General features: G+C 31.9%; 1 protein-coding gene across 1 annotated transcript; it reads left to right on the top strand.

Annotated features, from left to right (window-relative positions):
• The first annotated feature begins 14677 nt into the window (after window positions 1-14677).
• Window positions 14678-15256, top strand: LOC123208736. The gene has a single exon (XM_044626253.1). It carries the CDS (start codon window positions 14678-14680, stop codon window positions 15254-15256), a length of 579 nt encoding a protein of 192 aa, XP_044482188.1.
• The last annotated feature ends 5468 nt before the right edge of the window (window positions 15257-20724 follow it).

The raw sequence follows: 20724 nt of genomic DNA, 5'->3' as shown, positions 1-20724 counted from the left end.
TTAAAAATATAATATAATATATAAAATATATTATATATATAATATTAATATTATATATTATAATAATATTATTATATTATATATATTATTAATAGTATATAATATATTATATATTATAATATAAAATATTATATAATATTATATTATATTAAATATTATAATATAAAATATTATATATATTATTATAAAAGTATATATATAATATAATATATTATATATTATACTGTTGTGGTATAATATATATAATAATATTATTATATTATAAAATTATTATAATATAATATAATATTATTATATTGCACGCCAACTCTTCTCCTGCTTTAATATTGCTTTAATATTTATGGGTTGGCGTGCGCTAACCCTTCCCCTGCTTTTTAATATTTTATCGGTTGGCGTACGCCAACCCTTTGCCTATTTTTTAAATATGGGTTGGCGTAACGCCAAGGGTTGGCGTTACGCCAACCTTCAAAAATAACAAAAAAGCGTTTTTTTTTTCAGTTAAATGTTTAATTTTTTGTTTTTCACTTAAATCTTTAAACGTCAATTTTTTATCTTTCTTCAGTTAAATACTACTACATCTTCTTCTCCGATCATCATTTTCTACAAGATATATACAGTAGATATGTTTGAGTTTTTATAGGTTATTCTTTTTTTTTAAAATCTTTACTTTGAAAAATTCTTAATATGAAGAATTCAGTTTTTTCTTCTTGTTTTTATTTTTGAAGATGAGGAAAAAGTGGGAGTGATTCTTTTATCACTTTGGAAGAAGAGGAAGAAGAGAAAAAAAAATTACAGAACAAAAGAGAGAGAATTTATGCATGAAATATTGAAGAGGGGTATTTTGGGGAAAGTGAGTACTGTTGTGGTATATTTGTGAAAGCTTTAGGATAGGTGACAATTTTGTATATACGGAATAAAATAGTGGTAAAAATTTCAATATCCCTTAATGATTTCTATACTATGTTCATTGTACTTTTTGATATTTTAGATAGGGATCATACTTAAAATTTTGATAAATTATTTTTAGGGAATATTATGGAATTATTTCATCATAATTTCCTTTCTATTTTTTAAGAGAAATTTATATTAGTGTTGTTAAACGCTTCACGCTGAATGTTTTATATTGCAGAAGTTTTGTTAATAATCATAAATTGTAATTTACTGTAACGAGAAAGAATGAACTGTAATTGTAATAGCGTGTCTACAGCTGTAATTTTCTTATCCTCACCGTTAATTCTTAACAAAAACTATAAACACTCTGCAAAATAGATTTGCAAAAGTTGTGCATCGTAATATACATTTTTACCTATTTACTACCAATTTTTTTAATGAACTAAAACTAATGGGTGATTTTTAAATTAATATTTAATTATATGGTAATATATATACGTATATATTTATTTGTATACTTAAAATAAGTATATATCATATTACTCTTTTTATTGTCTTATGTTTAGTGAGAGAAATTTTAATGGCTCATCTCACTATTTATGAATATGTTTAATCTTTTAATAAAATTATATGTATAAATAATAATATATTATTATATAATTAAATAATTTTAAATTAAAAAATTAATATCAAATCATATGATAATAATTTTTAAAACCATATCTTAAGTTTGAGTTATATTTGTTTATTTTAAATTTGACCGAATGAATTTAAGCCAGCTTAGCTTTGTTCTAACCTTACAAATCACATTACGAAAATTAAATACAGGTTTGGTCTCTCTTATTTGACAGACTTCTCAGGCTTCGACTCAGGTTTTTTTTTTTTTTTTGATGCAGTTGTAATTGTTTTACCTATAAGATGTGGATACCTTCCAAACTTCCATGGCCCGTGGGCCTTTTTCTTTCTTAGGCTATCCTGCTTCTTGTCAGTTCTTTCTGTTTCCGGTAAGAAAAATTGGGTTTTGCAGATCTTTAACATGTCAGTTAATCAGCATTTGCCTTTCAGAAATTTCATAGAAGATATATGACTAAGCCTTGGATTTCTTCCCTTTCCCTCCAGCAGGTCACAAATATAATATTTGAAAAGATGAGTGAATGCTCTTCTTCTATGTAAAACCAGACCACCAACAAAGTTCTACTGATAAACAATACAACATATTTACAACAGAAGGAGGTCCGGTTTATATATATTCACATTGATGAATTTACTCTTCAATTACGTGCATGTGTGTATATATATATGTTGATTGAATAACTATATATGAATTGAAGCCGTAAAAGCTAGCTAAGGGACAATGATACGAACCTTAGGAAAATCATACCTCAAAAGCTAGCTATTGAGATGGGAGAGTCTAAGGCTATATAAACCCCACACTAGTTGCTCATACTTTCTAATGTGGGATCCAAGTTCTGTACCTTGCACTTGGGATTCTAACATACCACCACACTCCGCAGCCTCGGCGCCCACGTGGGCTGGTTGTGTGCTAACTCCCTGCTAGCCCCGGGCGAGCACTGTAATGCCGGCGTTACCACCCGTACCGCATGATTACAACTGGAAGACATGGTGATGGCTCTAATACTACTGTTAGGTCCCAATCAAAGCTTAATAAAATAAAGTTTAGCTTAGGGTGAGAACCAAGGTTTTCAAAACCGGACTGAAATAAAAATCGTTTTAAGTACTGGTTTCGGTCGGACCGGTTGAACCGTTTGAACCGGTCGATTGGACCGTTTGAACCGGTTTTGTGTAAAAACCTAAAAAAATTATGTTTAATTAGTAATTACATATACTTTATACAGTAAATTTTATATTGTGCGTACTTTTTAATGTTCACAATTAACAAAATATATGTATTATTGAACATAAATATAATAAGTAATAACAATTAATTTTGCATCAAAACAAAACATATACATAAAACAAATCCAATTCTACAAACACATACACTATTAATTATTGAACACTAAAACAAATCAAAAATCTAATATATGCATTAAATAAAATATAAAATCAACCAATCAACATAACCATTATGAAACAAATAATATTCAATTCAACATTTAACAAAACATATCAAAAATATAATTTGTTTAATATAAAGTTTAATAAATGAATAATTACTCATTCTTCATTATCACTAATGATAAAAGATCCTGTCATCGCTTCTGATATATTTATGTAACTTTAGGTCCACCACAAAAAACAAAATTGAGAATCAACCGTGGCCGACGATAATTACAGTGATATGGATATAGAGTTAGTTATCTCTTTCACTGTAATATACATTTCTTATTTATACGAATAAGTGTTTCAATTCTTCACTTTGATATGCTATGTTTTTTAAGAACCGAGGAGATATTAGCCATGGTGAGTTCTGATATATTTATGTAAAATTATCATTTTTTTCATTTCACAGAAAGAAGTTTCCCTTAGATGTGTAGTTTCTTATAATTGATATGCAGTTGTTTTGATGGTATGGCTTAAATATTAGATGGTGTCAAAGTTGTAATTATCTTTACTGTTCATAATAAAACACAATATTACAACAGTGTGCATGTTTATGACTATTTCAGCGATGGAACTTTAGTTTCACTTTTTAATTTGTTACAGAAGAGCCTATTGAAGCCGAGAAAAAGAAGAAGATGAACAGAAAATGCAGCTGGGAAAACATAGAAATTTATGACCAAATATGAGCGTGCTAGAATCTTACGTACATGAGCTTTGCAGATCAGGTTTTCTACTTTCTTTCTTTCAATGTAAATCCTACCAATCTAATGTTTTGTTTCTATATATGGGTCAAAGCAATAATAAGTTTTTCTTTCTATTGAGCAGCATGAATGCCCCTATGATGCAGAGTCGTCGTTGGCAGCGTCGTCGTCGGCAGCGTCGTCGTCGGCAGCCGTATTTAAACCGTCGTCGGCAAGGAACAGGAAATCCGTCGGCTGCAACAATTGAGGACTGCGTCGCGTGCACTGCAAGGGAAGAGAAAAAGAAGAAAAACAGTGTTTTATTTTGCATCTGCAACAGCCTTGAACCGGTTTCTACAGTGGACCGGGTTGGACCGCGGTTCAGTCGAGAACCAGCGGTTCAACAGCGGTCCAATCCGATTTCCTTTCAAAAACGGTTTTGCATTCAACCAAACCTGGCTACAGTGCCGATTCACGAATCAACCAGTCCAACCGGCCGGTCCGGTCCGGTCCGGTCCGGTCCGATTTTTAAAACCATGGTGAGAACAATCCAGAATATTATTTCAAAAAATTGAGCTGCCAGTTCGACAGTAGATCATCACATTAACCTGAAAGAAGGGACCGAACCCATTAACATAAGACCATATAGGTATGCTTACTTTCAAAAGGCTAAAATTGAAAAACAGGTTCAAAACATGTTACAGTTAGGACTTATACGACCTAGTACTAGTCCTTTTTCATCCCCGGTCTTGTTGGTAAAAAAAAAAGATAGGACATGGCGATTTTGCACGGACTATCAAGCACTTAATGAAGTGACCATTAAGGATCGATTTCCTATTCCTACTGTGGATGATATGCTTGATAAACTTCATGGGGCTTCCTATTTCACCAAACTTGATTTACAGGCGGGATTCCATCAGATACGAATTCATCATCCATATATCCTCAAAACAGTGTTTCGTACTCACAATGGTCATTATGAATATTTAGTTATGCCTTTCGGACTTTGCAATGCCCCATCTACCTTCCAAGCAGTTATGAATTCCATATTTCGTCCTTATCTTTGAAAATTTGTACTAGTTTTCTTTAATGACATTTTAATATATAGCCCGAATTGGAATCTGCACCTTGAAAATGTTTAGAAAGCTTGCGAAATATTAAGACAACATCAGTTTTATATTAAATTGAGCAATTGTGTTTTTGGTCAACAAGAGTTGGAATACTTGGGTCATATTATGACTCCACAAGGAGTTAAAGTGGATCAAAGTAAAATACAAGCTATGCTGAATTGGCCTAGGCCTACTAATGTCTCTGAGTTACGTAGATTTTTAGGCCTTACAGATTACTACCAAAAGTTCGTTCATAATTATGGTGTCATCACTCGGCCTCTCACTAATCTCTTAAAAAAGGGGCAATTCAGGTGGACAGATGAAGCGGAACATGCATTTCAGAATCTTAAACAAGTCATGACTACAACTCCAACACTAGCCATGCCAAACTTCAATGAACCCTTTATTATTGAAGTGGAAGCATTCGACGATGGCATAAGGGCAGTTCTCACTCAACAAGGGAAACCTATTGCTTTCATGAGCAGAACATTGGGAACCACTAAACGGTTTTGGTCCACCTATGCCAAAGAGATGCTAGCAATCATCTAAGCAGTACAAACGTGGAGACCTTACCTGTTGGGCCGAAAGTTTCACATCAAAACAGACCACCAAAGCCTCAAGTACCTACTCGAACAACGTATTGCGACACCAGAGCAAGAAAATTGGGTTTCTAAATCGCTTAGCTATGACTATGAAATCACATTTACACCAGGCAAGGAAAACCACGCAGTTGACACCTTATCACGCGTAGTGGGTAGCCCAAGCCTTGATGCTCTCACCGTTTCTCGAGCTCACATATGGGACACCATCAAGACTGAAGCTAAAACCCATCCTTACATGTAAAGACTCCGTTAGCAAGCACAAGACAAACCAGACAGTCCTTACGTATGGCACAATAATTTGGTTTATTTTCATAATCGGGTTGTCCTTCCTCCCCATTTAGATGTCATCCAATAATTATTGCAAGAGTTTCATGATTCCACCTGGGTAGGCCATTCGGGTGTACTTCGCACATATAAAAAATTAGCTCAGCAATTTTATTGGCCTGCCATGTACAAAACAGTGAAGGAATATGTTGCTTCTTGCCAAATATGCCAACGCGTTAAGGCTGACACCTTGTCACCCGTCGGACTCCTACAACCACTATTGATCCCATGTCAAGTATGGGATGATATCACTATAGACTTTATCGACGAACTTCCACCTTCAAATGGCAAGCAAGTTATTCTGGTTGTTGTTGATAGATTAAGCAAATCAGCACATTTTTTAGTCTTGTCCCATTCATATACCGCGAAGATAGTTGTCGAGAAATTCGTTGAAGGAGTTGTTAAACTACATGGAATGCCACGGTCTATCATTAATGATCGAGACCCTGTTTTCCTTAGTCATTTCTGGCAGAAATTTTTTAAACTATCTGACACACAATTGAAGATGAGCTCAACCTACCACCCTCAAACCGACGACCAGTTTGAAGTAGTAAACTATTGTGTAGAACAATACCTTAGGTGTTTTGTTTATCATCAACCACGAAAATGGTTTTCCTTCTTGCTTTGGGCTGAATTTTGGTACAACACCACCTATCATTCCTCCATTGGAATGACTCCTTTTTAAGCCCTTTACGGTCGACCATCACCAACAATTCCACCATATCAAGAAGGAACCTGTTCAGTACATGAAGTGGATCAAAACCTGGTTGCCCCAGATGATTTACTAAAGCAGCTCAAGGATAATTTGCATGCTGCCAATAATCGAATGAAGCAACAGATTGATTCGAAGCGCAGAGATGTCGAGTTTCAGGTCGACGATTTGGTCTTTCTCAAGCTTCATCCCTATCATCAATAATCAGTGTTTAAATGGGCCTATCAGAAACTTGCAAGTCGATTTTACGGGTCATATCTGGTGGAAGAACGAATTGGCAATTTAGCCTACAAGCTCAAGCTTCCTCCATGCTCTCATATACATCCGGTTTTTCATGTGTCCATGCTCAAGAAACACGTGGGTGATACTTATGATATCAGTTCTGAAATGCTGCCTATTTCCCCCGATGGTGACTTCATCTTGGAGCTCAAAACCACATTGGATACACGTTGGATAAAACGTGGCTCTAAATTTGTGGAAGAAAGTTTAGTTAAGTGGAAATGTCTTTCCGTTGAAGATACTACTTGGGAAAATTCGCAGGACCTGTAGACTCGCTTTCTGAACCTTGAGGACAAGGTTCCGCGGAAAGGGGACAATGATAAACTCAGAAGGTTTGTGCAAGTGCCATAGAAAAGTCCAAAATATTCGGCCATGGATTACACGACGTGGTGCGTTGCATGAGCCATGCAACATGCACAAAAAACGCACTTCAGTAGTGGGCAAAGTAGTGGGGTCCAGCAGTTGCCATGCAACATACACAAAAACGCACTTCAGTAGTGGGAGAAGTAATGGGGTCTAGCATTTTTTTTAAATAATTCTGCTAAATAGCAGTTAGGGTCCTAATACCTAGGGAAATAATTTAGGTAGTGGAAAAAGTTGTTATGTTCTTTTTTTTTATTTAAACTCCTTTCAGCAGATGTACTGACAGCTTGATTTTTTGAAATAATATTTTGGGTTGTTCTCACCCTAAGCTGAACTCTATTTTATTAAGCTTCGATTGGGACCTAACGGACAACCAGAATAAATTCATTTAACTTTATGATTGCCAACCAACACAAGTGAAAGACACAAAAGTAATTGGGCATAAGGATCATTGAAGAAGAAAAGAAGAGAGGGAGGAAATCTGAAAAACTCATAGTAGTACTTGGAAAAATGTTTCACTATAAATGATGAAGATTATCAGGTGAAGAAATGACTATCGGTGCTCTAAATCTTAGTTCACTCTTTTGCATAAGCCTCCTCCCTCTTTCTCTGGATATTTCTTTTAAGAATTTGGAATTGCCCAGGCAGCATCCAACATCCATCTCAAACGCACCTACCCTTGGGGTTTAGATTTCCATACACTTTTTTTACATGATGAGGGTCTTCGGTTTCAATCTATCTTGGATTCATCAAAAAAGAGAATCAAAATTTTAACTAATTTGTGTAAGAATAACTTAATCTATTCTTAATCACTATCATCCAAAATATATGTTCCATCATGCAAGCAGCCTGATTTCTTGTATTGTATCCCTCATGTGCTTGTGCATTTCAACATTTCAAACTTCTTATTAATATTTTAATAAAGTACTTTTCATCATTAAATTGAGTTAATCGAATAGTGTTTGACTCAAATTTAAACTTAATAATATCAAAACAATATTTGAGTTTGAATTTATCAAATCGGAAAGTTTTTGGTTTGAGATTTTCATTGTAAAGCCAAAAATAAAGACTAGTAAAATTAAGATTTTCATTCTTTTATTAGGCCTTATTATTACTTTGTATCAATTAGACGGCAAAGTATACTCTTACTAATTAGAACCCATTTGGAAAGTTAAACCATATATACATAAAATGAGACGGGCCCATTTGTCCTCAATAAAAAATTTCCCATAACAGATAATACTTTTTCATTAATAAGGCTTTATTTTTTCTTCATAATAATTGATTGCAGTGAATGTCAATTATGTATGATTTTGAGAGTTTTCTAACTGATTTATGATAACTGTAAAAAGTTACTCTTAACAATTAAATTATTGTTATTATAAAATAACTCTATGATGCATGACAACTAACCACTATGATAATATATTAATAGATTGACAATCTTATTTCATCTTCATCCATCTCTTGCATGGTTTTCCTATTAATTCAATTTTTGTCATTTTTTATTGCTTGTCAGTCACTCTATTTGCCATCTTAGTTATCAACTCTTTTGTTAAATATGCATTAATTGTCTATATATCTTCTTTATAATAATTGGTTGTAATGAACGTGAACCACGCATGATGTTGAGAATTTTTTAAAGGATTTATGATCACTGTGAAGAGTTGCTCTTAACAATTAAAACGTTGTTGTTGTAAGACTGTTCTATGATACATGACAACCAACCACTGTGATAATTTATTAATAGATTGACATCGTTATTTCATCTTCATCTATTTTTTATAGATCTTCCCTATTCATTCAATTTTTGTTATTTTTAATTGTTTGTCTATCACTCTATTTATCATATTAATTATCAACTCTTCTCTTAAATATGTATTGATTATCTATATTTTTTCTTCATAGTAATTAGTTGCAGTGAACGTGAACTACGCATGATGTTGAAAATTTTTTAAAGGATTTATGACTACTGTGAAGAGTTGCTCTTAACAATTAAATCATTGTTGTTATAAAACAACTCTATGATACATAACAACCAACCACTACGATAATTTATTAATGGATTGACAATCTTATTTCATCTTCATCTATCTCCTGTAGGTCTTCCTGTTCATTCAATTTTTGTCATTTTTTATTGTCTGTCTATCACTCGATTTACCATATTAATTATCAACTCTTCTATTAAATATGCATTAATTGTCTATATTTTTTTCTTCATAATAATTGGTTACAGTGAACATGAACAATGCATGATCTTGAGAGTTTTTTAAGGGATTTATGACCACCGTGAAGAGTTGCACTCAATAATTATATCATTATTATTATAAGACAACTTTATGATGCACGAAAATCAATCGTTGCGATAATATATTAATGGATTGATAGTCTTATTTCATCTTTATCTATCTTCTATAGGTCTTTCTTATTCATTCAATTTTTGTCATTTTTTATTGTCTGTCTATCACTCTATTCATCATATTAATTATTAACTCTTCTATTAAATATACATGAATTGTTTATATTTTTTCTTCATAATAATTGGTTACATTGAAAGTGAATCACATATGATCTTGAGAGTTTTTTAAGAGATTTATGCCCACTATGAAGAATTGCTCTCAACAATTAAATCACTGTTGTTATAAGACAACTCTATGATGCATGACAACCAACCACTACAATAATATATTAATGGGTTGACAATCTTATTTCATCTTTATCTATCTTCTACAGGTTTTCCCTGTTATTCAGTTTTTGCCATTTTTTATTGTTTCTCTCACTTTATTTATCATATTAATTATCAACTCTTTTGTTAAATATGCATTAATTGTCTATATTTTTTCTTCATAATAATTGGTTGCAGTAAACGTGAATCATGCATAATGTTAAGAGCTTTTTAAGGGATTTATGACCATCGTGAAGAGTTGCTCCTATCAATTAAATCATTGTTGCTGTAAGATAGCTCTATGATGCATGACAACCAACCACTATGATAATATATTAATGGATTTACAATCTTATTTCATTTTCATCTATCTCCTGTAGGTTTTCCTGTTCATTCAGTTTGTCATTTTTTATTACTTGTCTCACTTTATTTACCATATTAATTATCAACTTTTCTGTTATATATGCATTAATTGTTTATATTTTCTTTCATAATAATTGGTTGCAATGAACATGAATCATGTATAATGTTGAGAGTTTTTTAAGAGATTTATGATCACTGTGAAAAGTTGCTCCTAATAATTAAATCATTGTTGTTGTAAGACAACTCTATAATGCATGACAACCAACCACTACGATAATATATTAATAAATTGACAGTCTTATTTCATCTTTATCTATCTTTTACAGGTCTTCCCTGTTCATTTAATTTTTGTCATTTTTTATTGTTTGTCTGTCACTTTATTTACCATATTAATTATCAACTCTTCTATTAAATATGTCTTAATTGTCTATATTTTTTCTTCATAATAATTGGCAACAGTGAAAGTGAACCATGCATAATCTTGAGAGTTTTTTAAGAGATTTATGACCATTGTGAAGAGTTTCTCTCAACAATTAAATCATTGTTGTTGTAAGACAACCCTATGATACATAACAACCAACTGCTACAGTAATATATTAATGGATTGATAGTCTTATTTCATCTTCATCTATCTCTTGTAGGTCTTCCTGTTTATCCAATTTTTGTCATTTTTTATTGTTTATCTCTTACTCTATTTACCACATTAATTATTAACTCTTCTGTTTAATATGCCTTAATTGTGTATGTGCCATAAAACTAGAAGTGAAGAATAATACAAGTCTTTGGTGTCATCTGTGGGAAGAAATGTAACCACCGTTTTACATATGCAATTGGTCCTGGATTGCCAGACATCTGCCCGCTACGTTAGGTCTTTGTGGTGGCGGAACCTGGGAGCTACGGAGGAGAGGAAGGAAAGTAGGTAGGAAAAAAGAGGAGGGGAAAATAAAAAACAGAAATATTGGGTTATTTCTTATATTCGTTCCTAAACATCTTTATCAACATAATTTAATTTAATTTACATTTCAAGCGATTTATGAGAAATTGTGTATTATTTTGAAAGCTATTGATAGAAATGAAAATATTTACCTCATGCTTGCAACCTAGTTTTCTTCTGACGGTTAGATTATCGGTTCATTGTTATTGACAATTGTTATATATGCACCTATGACTTCAGAACAATGGACGCTGAGATGATTGCTGCCTTTAAAGAAGACGATCCGGTTAAAGAGTTGCTAACTGACATTGATGAAAGCCAGGAGTTTGAGTATGTTCCTGGTCAGTGTTGTATTTCTAAGGTGCCTAGAAGGATTCGTAGAGTAAATGAAGAAGTCTACACTCCTGAGTCAATTTCAATTGGTCCTCTTCATCATGGCAAAAAAGAATTAGCTGATATGGTAAAGAAGAAGAAACAGTATGTGAAAAACTTTTTTCAACAAACAACAAGAGAGAAAATAAATCACATTCTAAGTTTCATCAAGGATAAAGAAGAACAGATTCGTGCTTGTTAAGCAGAAACATGTCCACTTAAGAGTTCTAATTTTGTAACGATGATTCTATATGATTCTATCTTCATCATTGAGATCTCCAGACTAAACAAATTTAAAGATAAAAGTGATATATTACTAGATATAGTGCCAGTAAAGTCTTCTTTACAGAGCGACTTGCAATTATTTGAAAATCAACTTCCATATTTTATCCTTGAGGAAATATACAAGTGGGCTTTCAATGGCATCCCGGAAGCTACCTCCATGGACCTTTGTGTTGATTTTTTGGGTGTTAGATTAAGTAGTTTAGCCCTTGAGGTTAAACATTTCACAGATCGGAGAAGAATTATCCTACTCAGAAGCTACCAGCCAGTGTCAAATGAAAAAGGGGTTAGTGATTTACCTTGTGCAGTGAAGCTACATTAGTCAGGGATAAAGTTTAAGGGTATTATTAAACAAGAACAGAGCTTACTTGATATAAAATTTGAAAAGCAAAAGCGGTTGATCCCATTTTTAGAAGTCCATGAATTGCAAATACCACAACTAAAGGTAGATGATGAGACTGAACGTCTACTCAGAAACATTATTGCTTTGGAGCAATATGTTTACCCAAATAATGCTTTGGTTAGCAATTACGTTGACCTAATGGATTATCTTATCAATATTGAAAAGGATGTGGATTTGCTTGTTAAAAATAAAATTATTTTAAATTTTATAGGGGACAATGCTTCAGTGGCAGCTATGTTTAACAAACTTAATCAAAATGTAGGTGTACACGATTCGCCGTACCATAACTTATGCGAAGAGCTCAAAAAACACTACAAAAATCCTTGGAACGGAGCCTGGGCAACTTTGAAAAGGGTATATTTCAACAATCCATGAAGAGGCACAACAAATGTCGCAGCAATAATACTCTTGCTTCTTACTATCACACAAACCATATTTTCTATCTTGTAAGTTATGTAATTTTAAGTGATATATACTTTTTTAGTTCAATAATTAAAATGACAAGATTACAAAATAAGGCTATCCTGCTTCCTCGTCAGTTCTTATTGTTTCCATGCACTAAGAAAAATTAGGTTTTTCAGATCCTTAACATGTCAGTCAATCTGCATTTGTCTTCCAAAAATTTCAAGAAGATAATATGACTAAGCCTCGGATTTCTTCCTTTTCCCTTCTGGCCAACAAAATAATATTAAAAGAAGAGTGAATGCTCTTCTTCTATATAAAACCAGACCACCAAGGCACCAAAAAGTTCTACAGAGGGACAACCAGAATTAATTCATTTAACTTTACGATTGCCAGCCAACACAAGTGAAAGACACAAAAGTAGTTGGGCATAAGGATCATTGAAGAAGAAAAGAAGAGAGGAAGGAAGACCCTAATCTGAAAAACCTACTGTAGTGGTTGGAAAAATGTTTTACTATAAGGGTGCGTTTGGTTGAGGGTTTTTAAGATTACCTTGGTAATCTATTTTTTATTCCCTTGTTTGGTTTATCAGTAATAAAATATTACAGTAATATTTTATTACCAATGCTGACGTGGCAGGTAATATGGGTAGTAATCTGATTACCACCTTCACCATAAGTATTTAAAGATTACTGAGGTAATCTTGAGTTTATTATAGAAAAATTATTATTTATTAATTTTTTAAGATAAAAATAAATATATTTTTATTTAATATGACAAATAATATAAAAAATATTTAAAAATAATTATATTCAAGGGTATTTAAGTAAAATAATTTACTGGTAATATTTTATTATCTTTAATCAAAAATAATAATTATTTATACCTATCAAATTTTATCAAACATAGTAATCATTTATACCCAGTAATCTTCTAAATAATCTATCTTCAAGGTAATCTTTCTATTTTAGTAATCAAACATTACTAAAACCAAATACCCCCTAAATAACGAAGATTATTAGGCAAAGAATTGACTATTTATCCTCCGTAAATCTTAGTTAATTCTTTAGCATTAAAGAATTTAAAATAAATAAGTTGAATATAGTTCCACTCAATTATTATCAAGTCAAACTCAAGATTACTATTACCTGACTTAATGAACTTATTGTTGGACTTGAATAACATTTAAAATTCATATAATCTTACATTTAAAAGATTATAAAGCTAATTGAATTAAAGCTCAAATTTTGTGGGGCAAAAAGCTTATAAAAATATTTATTTGGAAAATTAATGTAATTATGGTCTTAAATGGGAGAAATTTATGCCACCGTGCAAGCATAGGTGGTTCCACCAAAGACCCCGTCATCTTGCCTTGTTGGATCACATTTGCAAAAGAATATTTATTTTTTTAAAATTAATTATATAATTACTAAAATTCCCCTCCAAGTCTACGAGCTAAAATACGCAGGTGTGCAATAAATTTACGCATCATTTCATCCGCCTTGTTAAAAAAAAAAAGTACTCTGAGATTCAGAGACTATGAGTCACTAGGCTTGAGACAAGCTATGACAATGACATAAGACAACGATGACGAGGGATTTAGGGAATTCACCTTCACGTCAATCACTGTCAATTCAAATCGCAAAACCAAAATCTCCAAGACATGGAAAACCAAAAAGGGAGATACAAAAAAAAGGCTTTTCAAACGAACAACTAACAATAAATGTGAGGAAGTCTTAGCCATCATGAAAAACCATGAACAAAAGATATGAATATGTTATTCAGAGACCTGTTATTAAAGCCCCTAGAGTAAAAGTCAACGCTACTAAATACTCTCCCAATAAACAATATTAATGTGATGATATTGAACAAAGAAAAAATAAAATTGTATAGAGAAAAACTGGAATGGATTAAAAACATCTAATTCAAACTTTAATTTATAGACTTGAAATAACATGTTTATTGACATTAAAAGTCATGATTTTCTAATCAAAAGTTATATTTTAAAAAGACATAACTTTTCAATTGAACATATCTAATCTGAATAATCACAATTTTTATTTTCAGTTGAAACAATGTAACTTTTGAAAGCAAAAGTTATATCTAGTTTTATAAAATAATATCAGTGTTAAAAGTTATTACTAAACAATATATATATATTCATAGTTTCTTAAATTTCCTGCAAGCTTGAGAGTCATGAGTAGGTAAGGATTTTTTATCATAGAGCTTCTCATGAGGGATTTTGAAGGACATGAAAATGACTTTTTGATAAATACACCAGCGGAAATATTGGCTTTACAATTGGACTTGCTTTTACTGGAAAATCAACTTTCATATATTTTACTCGAGGGATTATACAATTTAGTCACCGGTAGCCCTTCCTTCATTGATCTTGGTTTTAAATTCTTCAGGGTTCAGATGTTTTCTCAGCGTGCACCCAAGCAAAAGGAGTTCAAACATTTCACCGATCTGCAAAGAGCTACTCTAGTGGAAAATTTCCCAGCAGAGGAGTATACTAAAAATTATACCGTTGATATAAGCGAGTTACATTGTGCCACAAAGCTACAAGAGTCAGGAGTGAAATTCAGATGTGCTTCTGGGGAGGGACGCTTACTGGTGATAAGATTTGAGCAAGGCGAGTTAAGGATCCCACAATTAAGCGTCTTCCACGAGACAGACACCATGCTACAGAACATCATGGCATTGGAGCAATGTCGCTATCCACGTTACTCTCTCGTCGTCTGTGCTTATGTTCGACTTCTGGACTCTCTTATAGAAGACAAAAGGGATGCGCAGCTGCTTGTTGACTAGGGAATTATCTGCAATTGGATGGGCGACAGTAAGGCATCAGCAACTTTGTTCAACAAATTCTGCGTAGAAATTGCTTTAGTCGGAGATCATTATGCTAAACTTTATAAGGCTCTGAACGATCACTATAACAATCAATACAACCACAACAAGGCATGATTGAAAAGCGTGTATTTTGGCGATATCTGGAAAGGCACAGCAACTGTGCAGCTGCCATCATCTCACTTTTATACGGACCATTTACTCTGTCAAGCAATAGAACTAGATGTATTAGATTGATTAATTATGTTGCACTTGAAGCTGTGGTTATTTTAATTGATAACAAAGACTTTCTATTTATATATAATTCACTTCTTATGTAATAAAAGTATGCAATCTTTAAAAATGTCAGTAAGTTCGATGCGAATTTTTTATATATGGATTTATTTTACAATATGTTCTCAAGTCCTGCCATAGGATAAGTTATATATTGGATGAATCGATGTAAAGATTTCAGGTTCAAATTACTGCACTTGTTTATGCTCTTAATTTGTTTTGGGATAATGGATAGGATTGCTATTTGCTTCAAATGCATAATATACCTCATTCCGTCTTTTATGAGTTGATGGTTATGCACCTTTGACTTCAGAGCAATGAACATGGAGATGACTGCTGCATTAAAACATGAAGATCTGATCAAAGAGTATCTAATTGACATTGATGAAAACCTGGAGTCCGAGTCTGATCTAAGTCAGTGTTTTATTTTCAGGGTGCCAAAAGACATTTGAAGCATAAATGAAGTACTCTACACCTCCGAGTTAATTTCAATCGATCCTCTTCACCATGGCAAACAATAATCAGCCGACATAGAAAAGAAGAAAGAAGTATGTGAAAAGTTTTCTTAGACGAACAACAATAGAGAAAATTGCTATGATTTTAAGTTTCATAAAAAAAAATGAAAAAATATTCGTGTTTGTTACATAGAAACATCAACACTTCGAAGTTTCAAGTTTGTTATGATGATTCTATATGATATCATCTTCATCGTAGAGATCTTTTTAAGAAAGAGATTTGATGATGGAGATAATATATTACTAGACAACTAGTTACAACACCACTATAATATGCTTTATGCATCCTTGCAGTTATTTGAAAATCAACTTCCATACTTATTCTTTGAGGAAATATTCAAGATAGCTTCCGTTGGCATTGGCATACCTACATTCATAGAGCTTTCTTGTTATTTCTTTAACGAGTTTAGAAGTCTGAAATTAACTAGAACTCCGAGGTGGTAGTTAAACATTTCACTTACTTGAGAAGATATACACTACGCAAAGGCTACCCAATATCAGTGTCAGCCAAAGGATTGATTGGTGATTTACCTTGAGCAGTGAAACTACATAAGTCGGATGAAGGAGAGCACAACTTATTGGATGTTAGATTCACTTATTCTTCTTCTTTGTTTTAGCTTAATTTATGTTATAGTTTGAACAACATTAGTTCGCTTGAATTATTTACCTCTTCAGCTGATGTTTATTTGAAGCAAGAAATAAACAAATACCTTATTTAAGTAAACACATGTTTGTATAAAAAAAACTACAAAAGGTAATATAGAGGATAAAAATTAAGATACTAACCTCAATTTATTGTTTTCAGACCTAATCAAAATGTCATCTCCAGGTTGATGATTGTGTCAATTTAATTCAATAATTTAAATGAGTTTCAGCCATAATTAGAATTATATTTATCATCAGTTTTTGATTAGACTAATCGGTTCTATTTTGATTTTAAAACACTACCCTATTATGATAAGTAGCATAATTGAGTTTTCAATATATAATTATGGCAATTTTTACTTTTACAGGGTTTTGTATTTACTGCAAAATATTAGACTCTTATCATTCTTTTTCTTGTTTACTTGATTTTCATTTGCTTAATTATCTTGTTACTTTTTTCAGTAAATCAAATTAAAGAACAGAGGTACTGCCGGACTCCAACACCAGAAAAAAAAAATGTTTAATCTAAATTATTTTCAATATAAATTTGTATTAACCAAATTGATTCACTCCAAAACTTTTACTAACCAAATAATTTAATTGAAACTGTACATTTCAAGTGATTTATGAGAGATTTCGTGTTATTCTCTGAAAGCTACATATAGAGAAGAAAATAATTATCTCATGCTATTGTTATCTACCTTTGGCTTTAAAGCAGTCAACATGGAGATGACTGCAGCCTTTGAGAATGGAGATCTGGTCAAAGAGTTGCTAATTGACATTAAAATCCTGAAGCCCAAGTCGAATCCTGATCGGTGCTGTATTTTTAGGGCGCCTAAAAAGATTTGTAGTTTAAGAGAAGAACTCTACACTCCTGAGTTAATTTCAGTCAGTCCTCTTCACAATGACAAACTAGAATTAGCTGATATGGAAAAGAAGAAAAAACAGTATGTGAAAAGCTTTTTTCAATGAACAACAACAGAGAAAACAGATAAGATTCTAAGTTTCATCAAGGAAAATAAAGAGCAGATTCGATGATTTTATATGCAGAAGCATCTGTTTTCTTCTCTAAAGGATTATGGTGATCGAGCCATCTCTGTGCATGTTTGAGAAGTTAATGCTGAAGAGCTTCAAGGTGGCTTCCTATAACGGAGGCGACCAAGGTTTTCTGAACGAAATTTTTACATGGTGGCATAGATTGCCTTCGAAGATTAATTATCTCAAGGTGTTTAAGCTTGACAAGCATGGCAACGATGAACATCAAATCCCGTAAAATCTTTACACGATTCATTATGTGGGATTGAAGCCATGGCTGTGTTACAAGGATTATGATTGTAATTGGGATAAGGTGGATCACCATATTTTTGCCAGCGATTCAGCTCACAAGAAATGGTGGGAAGTTTACGATGCCATGCCCAAGAAGTTGCAGAAATTTTGTGCACTAACAAAGCACGGGAATTGGAGGATTAAGAAGTGGAGAGGGATAGCAAGAAATGCAAGTTTGGTTGATGGACACTGGAAGATCAGAGTGAGAGATCCTAGACAATACCATCTTGTTGAATAATTGAAACACCATTAATGATTTCTGTACCATGTTCATTGTACTTTTTGATATTTTACATAGGGATCATAGGTAAAATTTTTAGGGAATATTATAAAATTATTTCATCATAATTTCCTTTTTATTTTTTTAAGAGAAATTTATATTAGTGTTATTAAACGTTTCACGCTGAGTGTTTTATATTATAGAAGTTTTGTTAACAATCCTGAATTGTAATTCACTGTAACGAGAAAGAATGAACTGTAAGGGGCCGTTTGGTTATGGTTTTTAAAGATTACATTGGTAATCTATTTTTTATTTCTTTGTTTAGTTTATCAATAATAAAATATTATAGTAATCTTCTATTATCAATGTTGATGTAGCATATAATATAGATGGTAATCTGATTATCACCTTCACCTTAGGTATTTAAAGATTATCAAGGTAATATTAATTTATTATAATTATATTAGTATTTATTAATTTTTTGAGATAAAAATAAATTTATTTTTAATTAATATGATAAATAATATAAAAATATTTAAAATAATTATATTCAAAGGCATTTAAATAAAATAATTTATTAGTAATTTTTTATTACCTTTAATCAAACACAATAATTATTTATACCTATCAAATTTTATCAAATATAGTAATCATTTATACTCAGTAATCTTTTAAGTAATCTATCTTCAAGGTAATCTTTCTATTTTAGTAATAAAACATTATCCAAATCAAACGCCCCCTAATTGTAATAGTGTGTCTACAACTATAACAAAATTTATAAACACTCTGCAAAAAAGATTTGCAAAAGTTGAACATGGATGATATATATTTTTTGTAAATAGGTGCATTTAATATGTCATTATGAGGGTAGATGTTTTTAAATTAATAATAAATTAATATTTAATCAAAATATACATAATATTACTCTTTTTATTGTCCCATGTTTGGTGAGAGAAATTTTAATCACTCACCTCATTACTTATAAATAGGTTTATTTTTTCAATAAAATTATGTATATAAATGATGATATCTCATAATGTGATTAAATAGTTTTAAATCAAAAGTAAAATAATATCAAATCACATAACGATATATTATTATTTGTATACAAAGTTATATATATAACACTGCTTTCTTTTTTTTTATTTATCATCATTTTTCAACTCTAATTCATGTCTTTTTTATTTGTTAGACCTCATGAGTTTGAGAAAATTTTTAAAACCATAACTTAAGTTTGAGTCATATCTGTTCATTTCAGGTTTGATCGAAATGAACGAATAATTGCCAGCTTAGCTCCAATATAACCTTACAAATTACATTACGGAATGTGAATATAGGTTTGGTCTCTCTTATTAGACAAACTTCTCAGCTTGGGCTCAGGTTTTTTTGATGCAGTTATAATTGTTTGACCCATAGGATGTGGATACCTTCCAACCTTTCATGGCCCGTGGGCCTTTTTTCTTTCTGTGAAGAAACTCAGTCCAGGTTTTCTCTGAGTCCAATTTGTTGCCATCTTGTCTTATTGATTGGAACCAGTTTATTTAATGTTAATGTTAATTTAGTCTTTCTTTAATCCTTTAGTTAGTATTATTAAATAAGTAATTATGAAGGCCGAGGAGGAACCGAAGCACGTGGCGAGGTGTACTATATAGGCATACTGATGCTGGCATCTTTTCTTTTGCGGATATTAATTAAAATAGGCAGTCGCTTTCCCGCTTAAACATTTTTCGGCAGCAATTCATACTTTTTACCTTTTTAAGCAAATTAAAATTTTCATTCCAAAAATACCCTCATTTAATTTCTCAACGTTTACCGTATTAGTTCACCGATTAATTATTTACGTTTAACTATACGCATTAAGATTAATTTATCTGTAATGAATAAAATCTATAGATTGAAAAACAGATATACTACAGATTGAAAATGTTAATCTATGAATAAAATTAAAAAACACATTGAAAATCTATAAATTGAATAAAATTTATGAATAAAATCTACAAATTTTATAAAATAATTAAATTTAAAATTGATTGATATATATGAAAAATAATAGATATATCGAAAACGGTATGTTTTTCTCAAAACGGTGCGTTTTCTCAAAAGGGGTGTAGGAAAGTGTTAAGGGGTGCGGGAAGGGAATGAAAATACAAACGAGTGTGTAAAAATACAAATGGGTGCGTGAAAATGTAAAGAGATGCGTGAAAATACAAACGGGTGCATAAAAATACAAAACAAGTGTGTAAAAATATAAACGGGTGCGTGAAAATGTGAAAAGGTGTGTAAAAATACAAACGGGTGCGTGAAAATGTAAAGGGGTGCAGGAATTGACTAAAGGGTACGAGTGCGTGAAAGGGTGCGAGAATTGGTGCAGGTGTGTAAAAGGGTGCGAAAATTTACTAAAGAGTGCGAGAATTTACTAAAGGGTGCGTGAAATTACATCCCTTTATATA

This window comes from Mangifera indica, chromosome 2 (assembly GCF_011075055.1).
Source record: "Mangifera indica cultivar Alphonso chromosome 2, CATAS_Mindica_2.1, whole genome shotgun sequence".
NCBI classification, from domain to species: domain Eukaryota; kingdom Viridiplantae; phylum Streptophyta; class Magnoliopsida; order Sapindales; family Anacardiaceae; genus Mangifera; species Mangifera indica.
This window is presented reverse-complemented; position numbering and strand designations above follow the sequence as displayed.

Coding starts and splice junctions, on each gene's coding strand:
- LOC123208736 (XM_044626253.1), top strand. CDS start 14,678: ATGAGGGATTTTGAAGGACATGAAAATGACTTTTTGATAAATACACCA.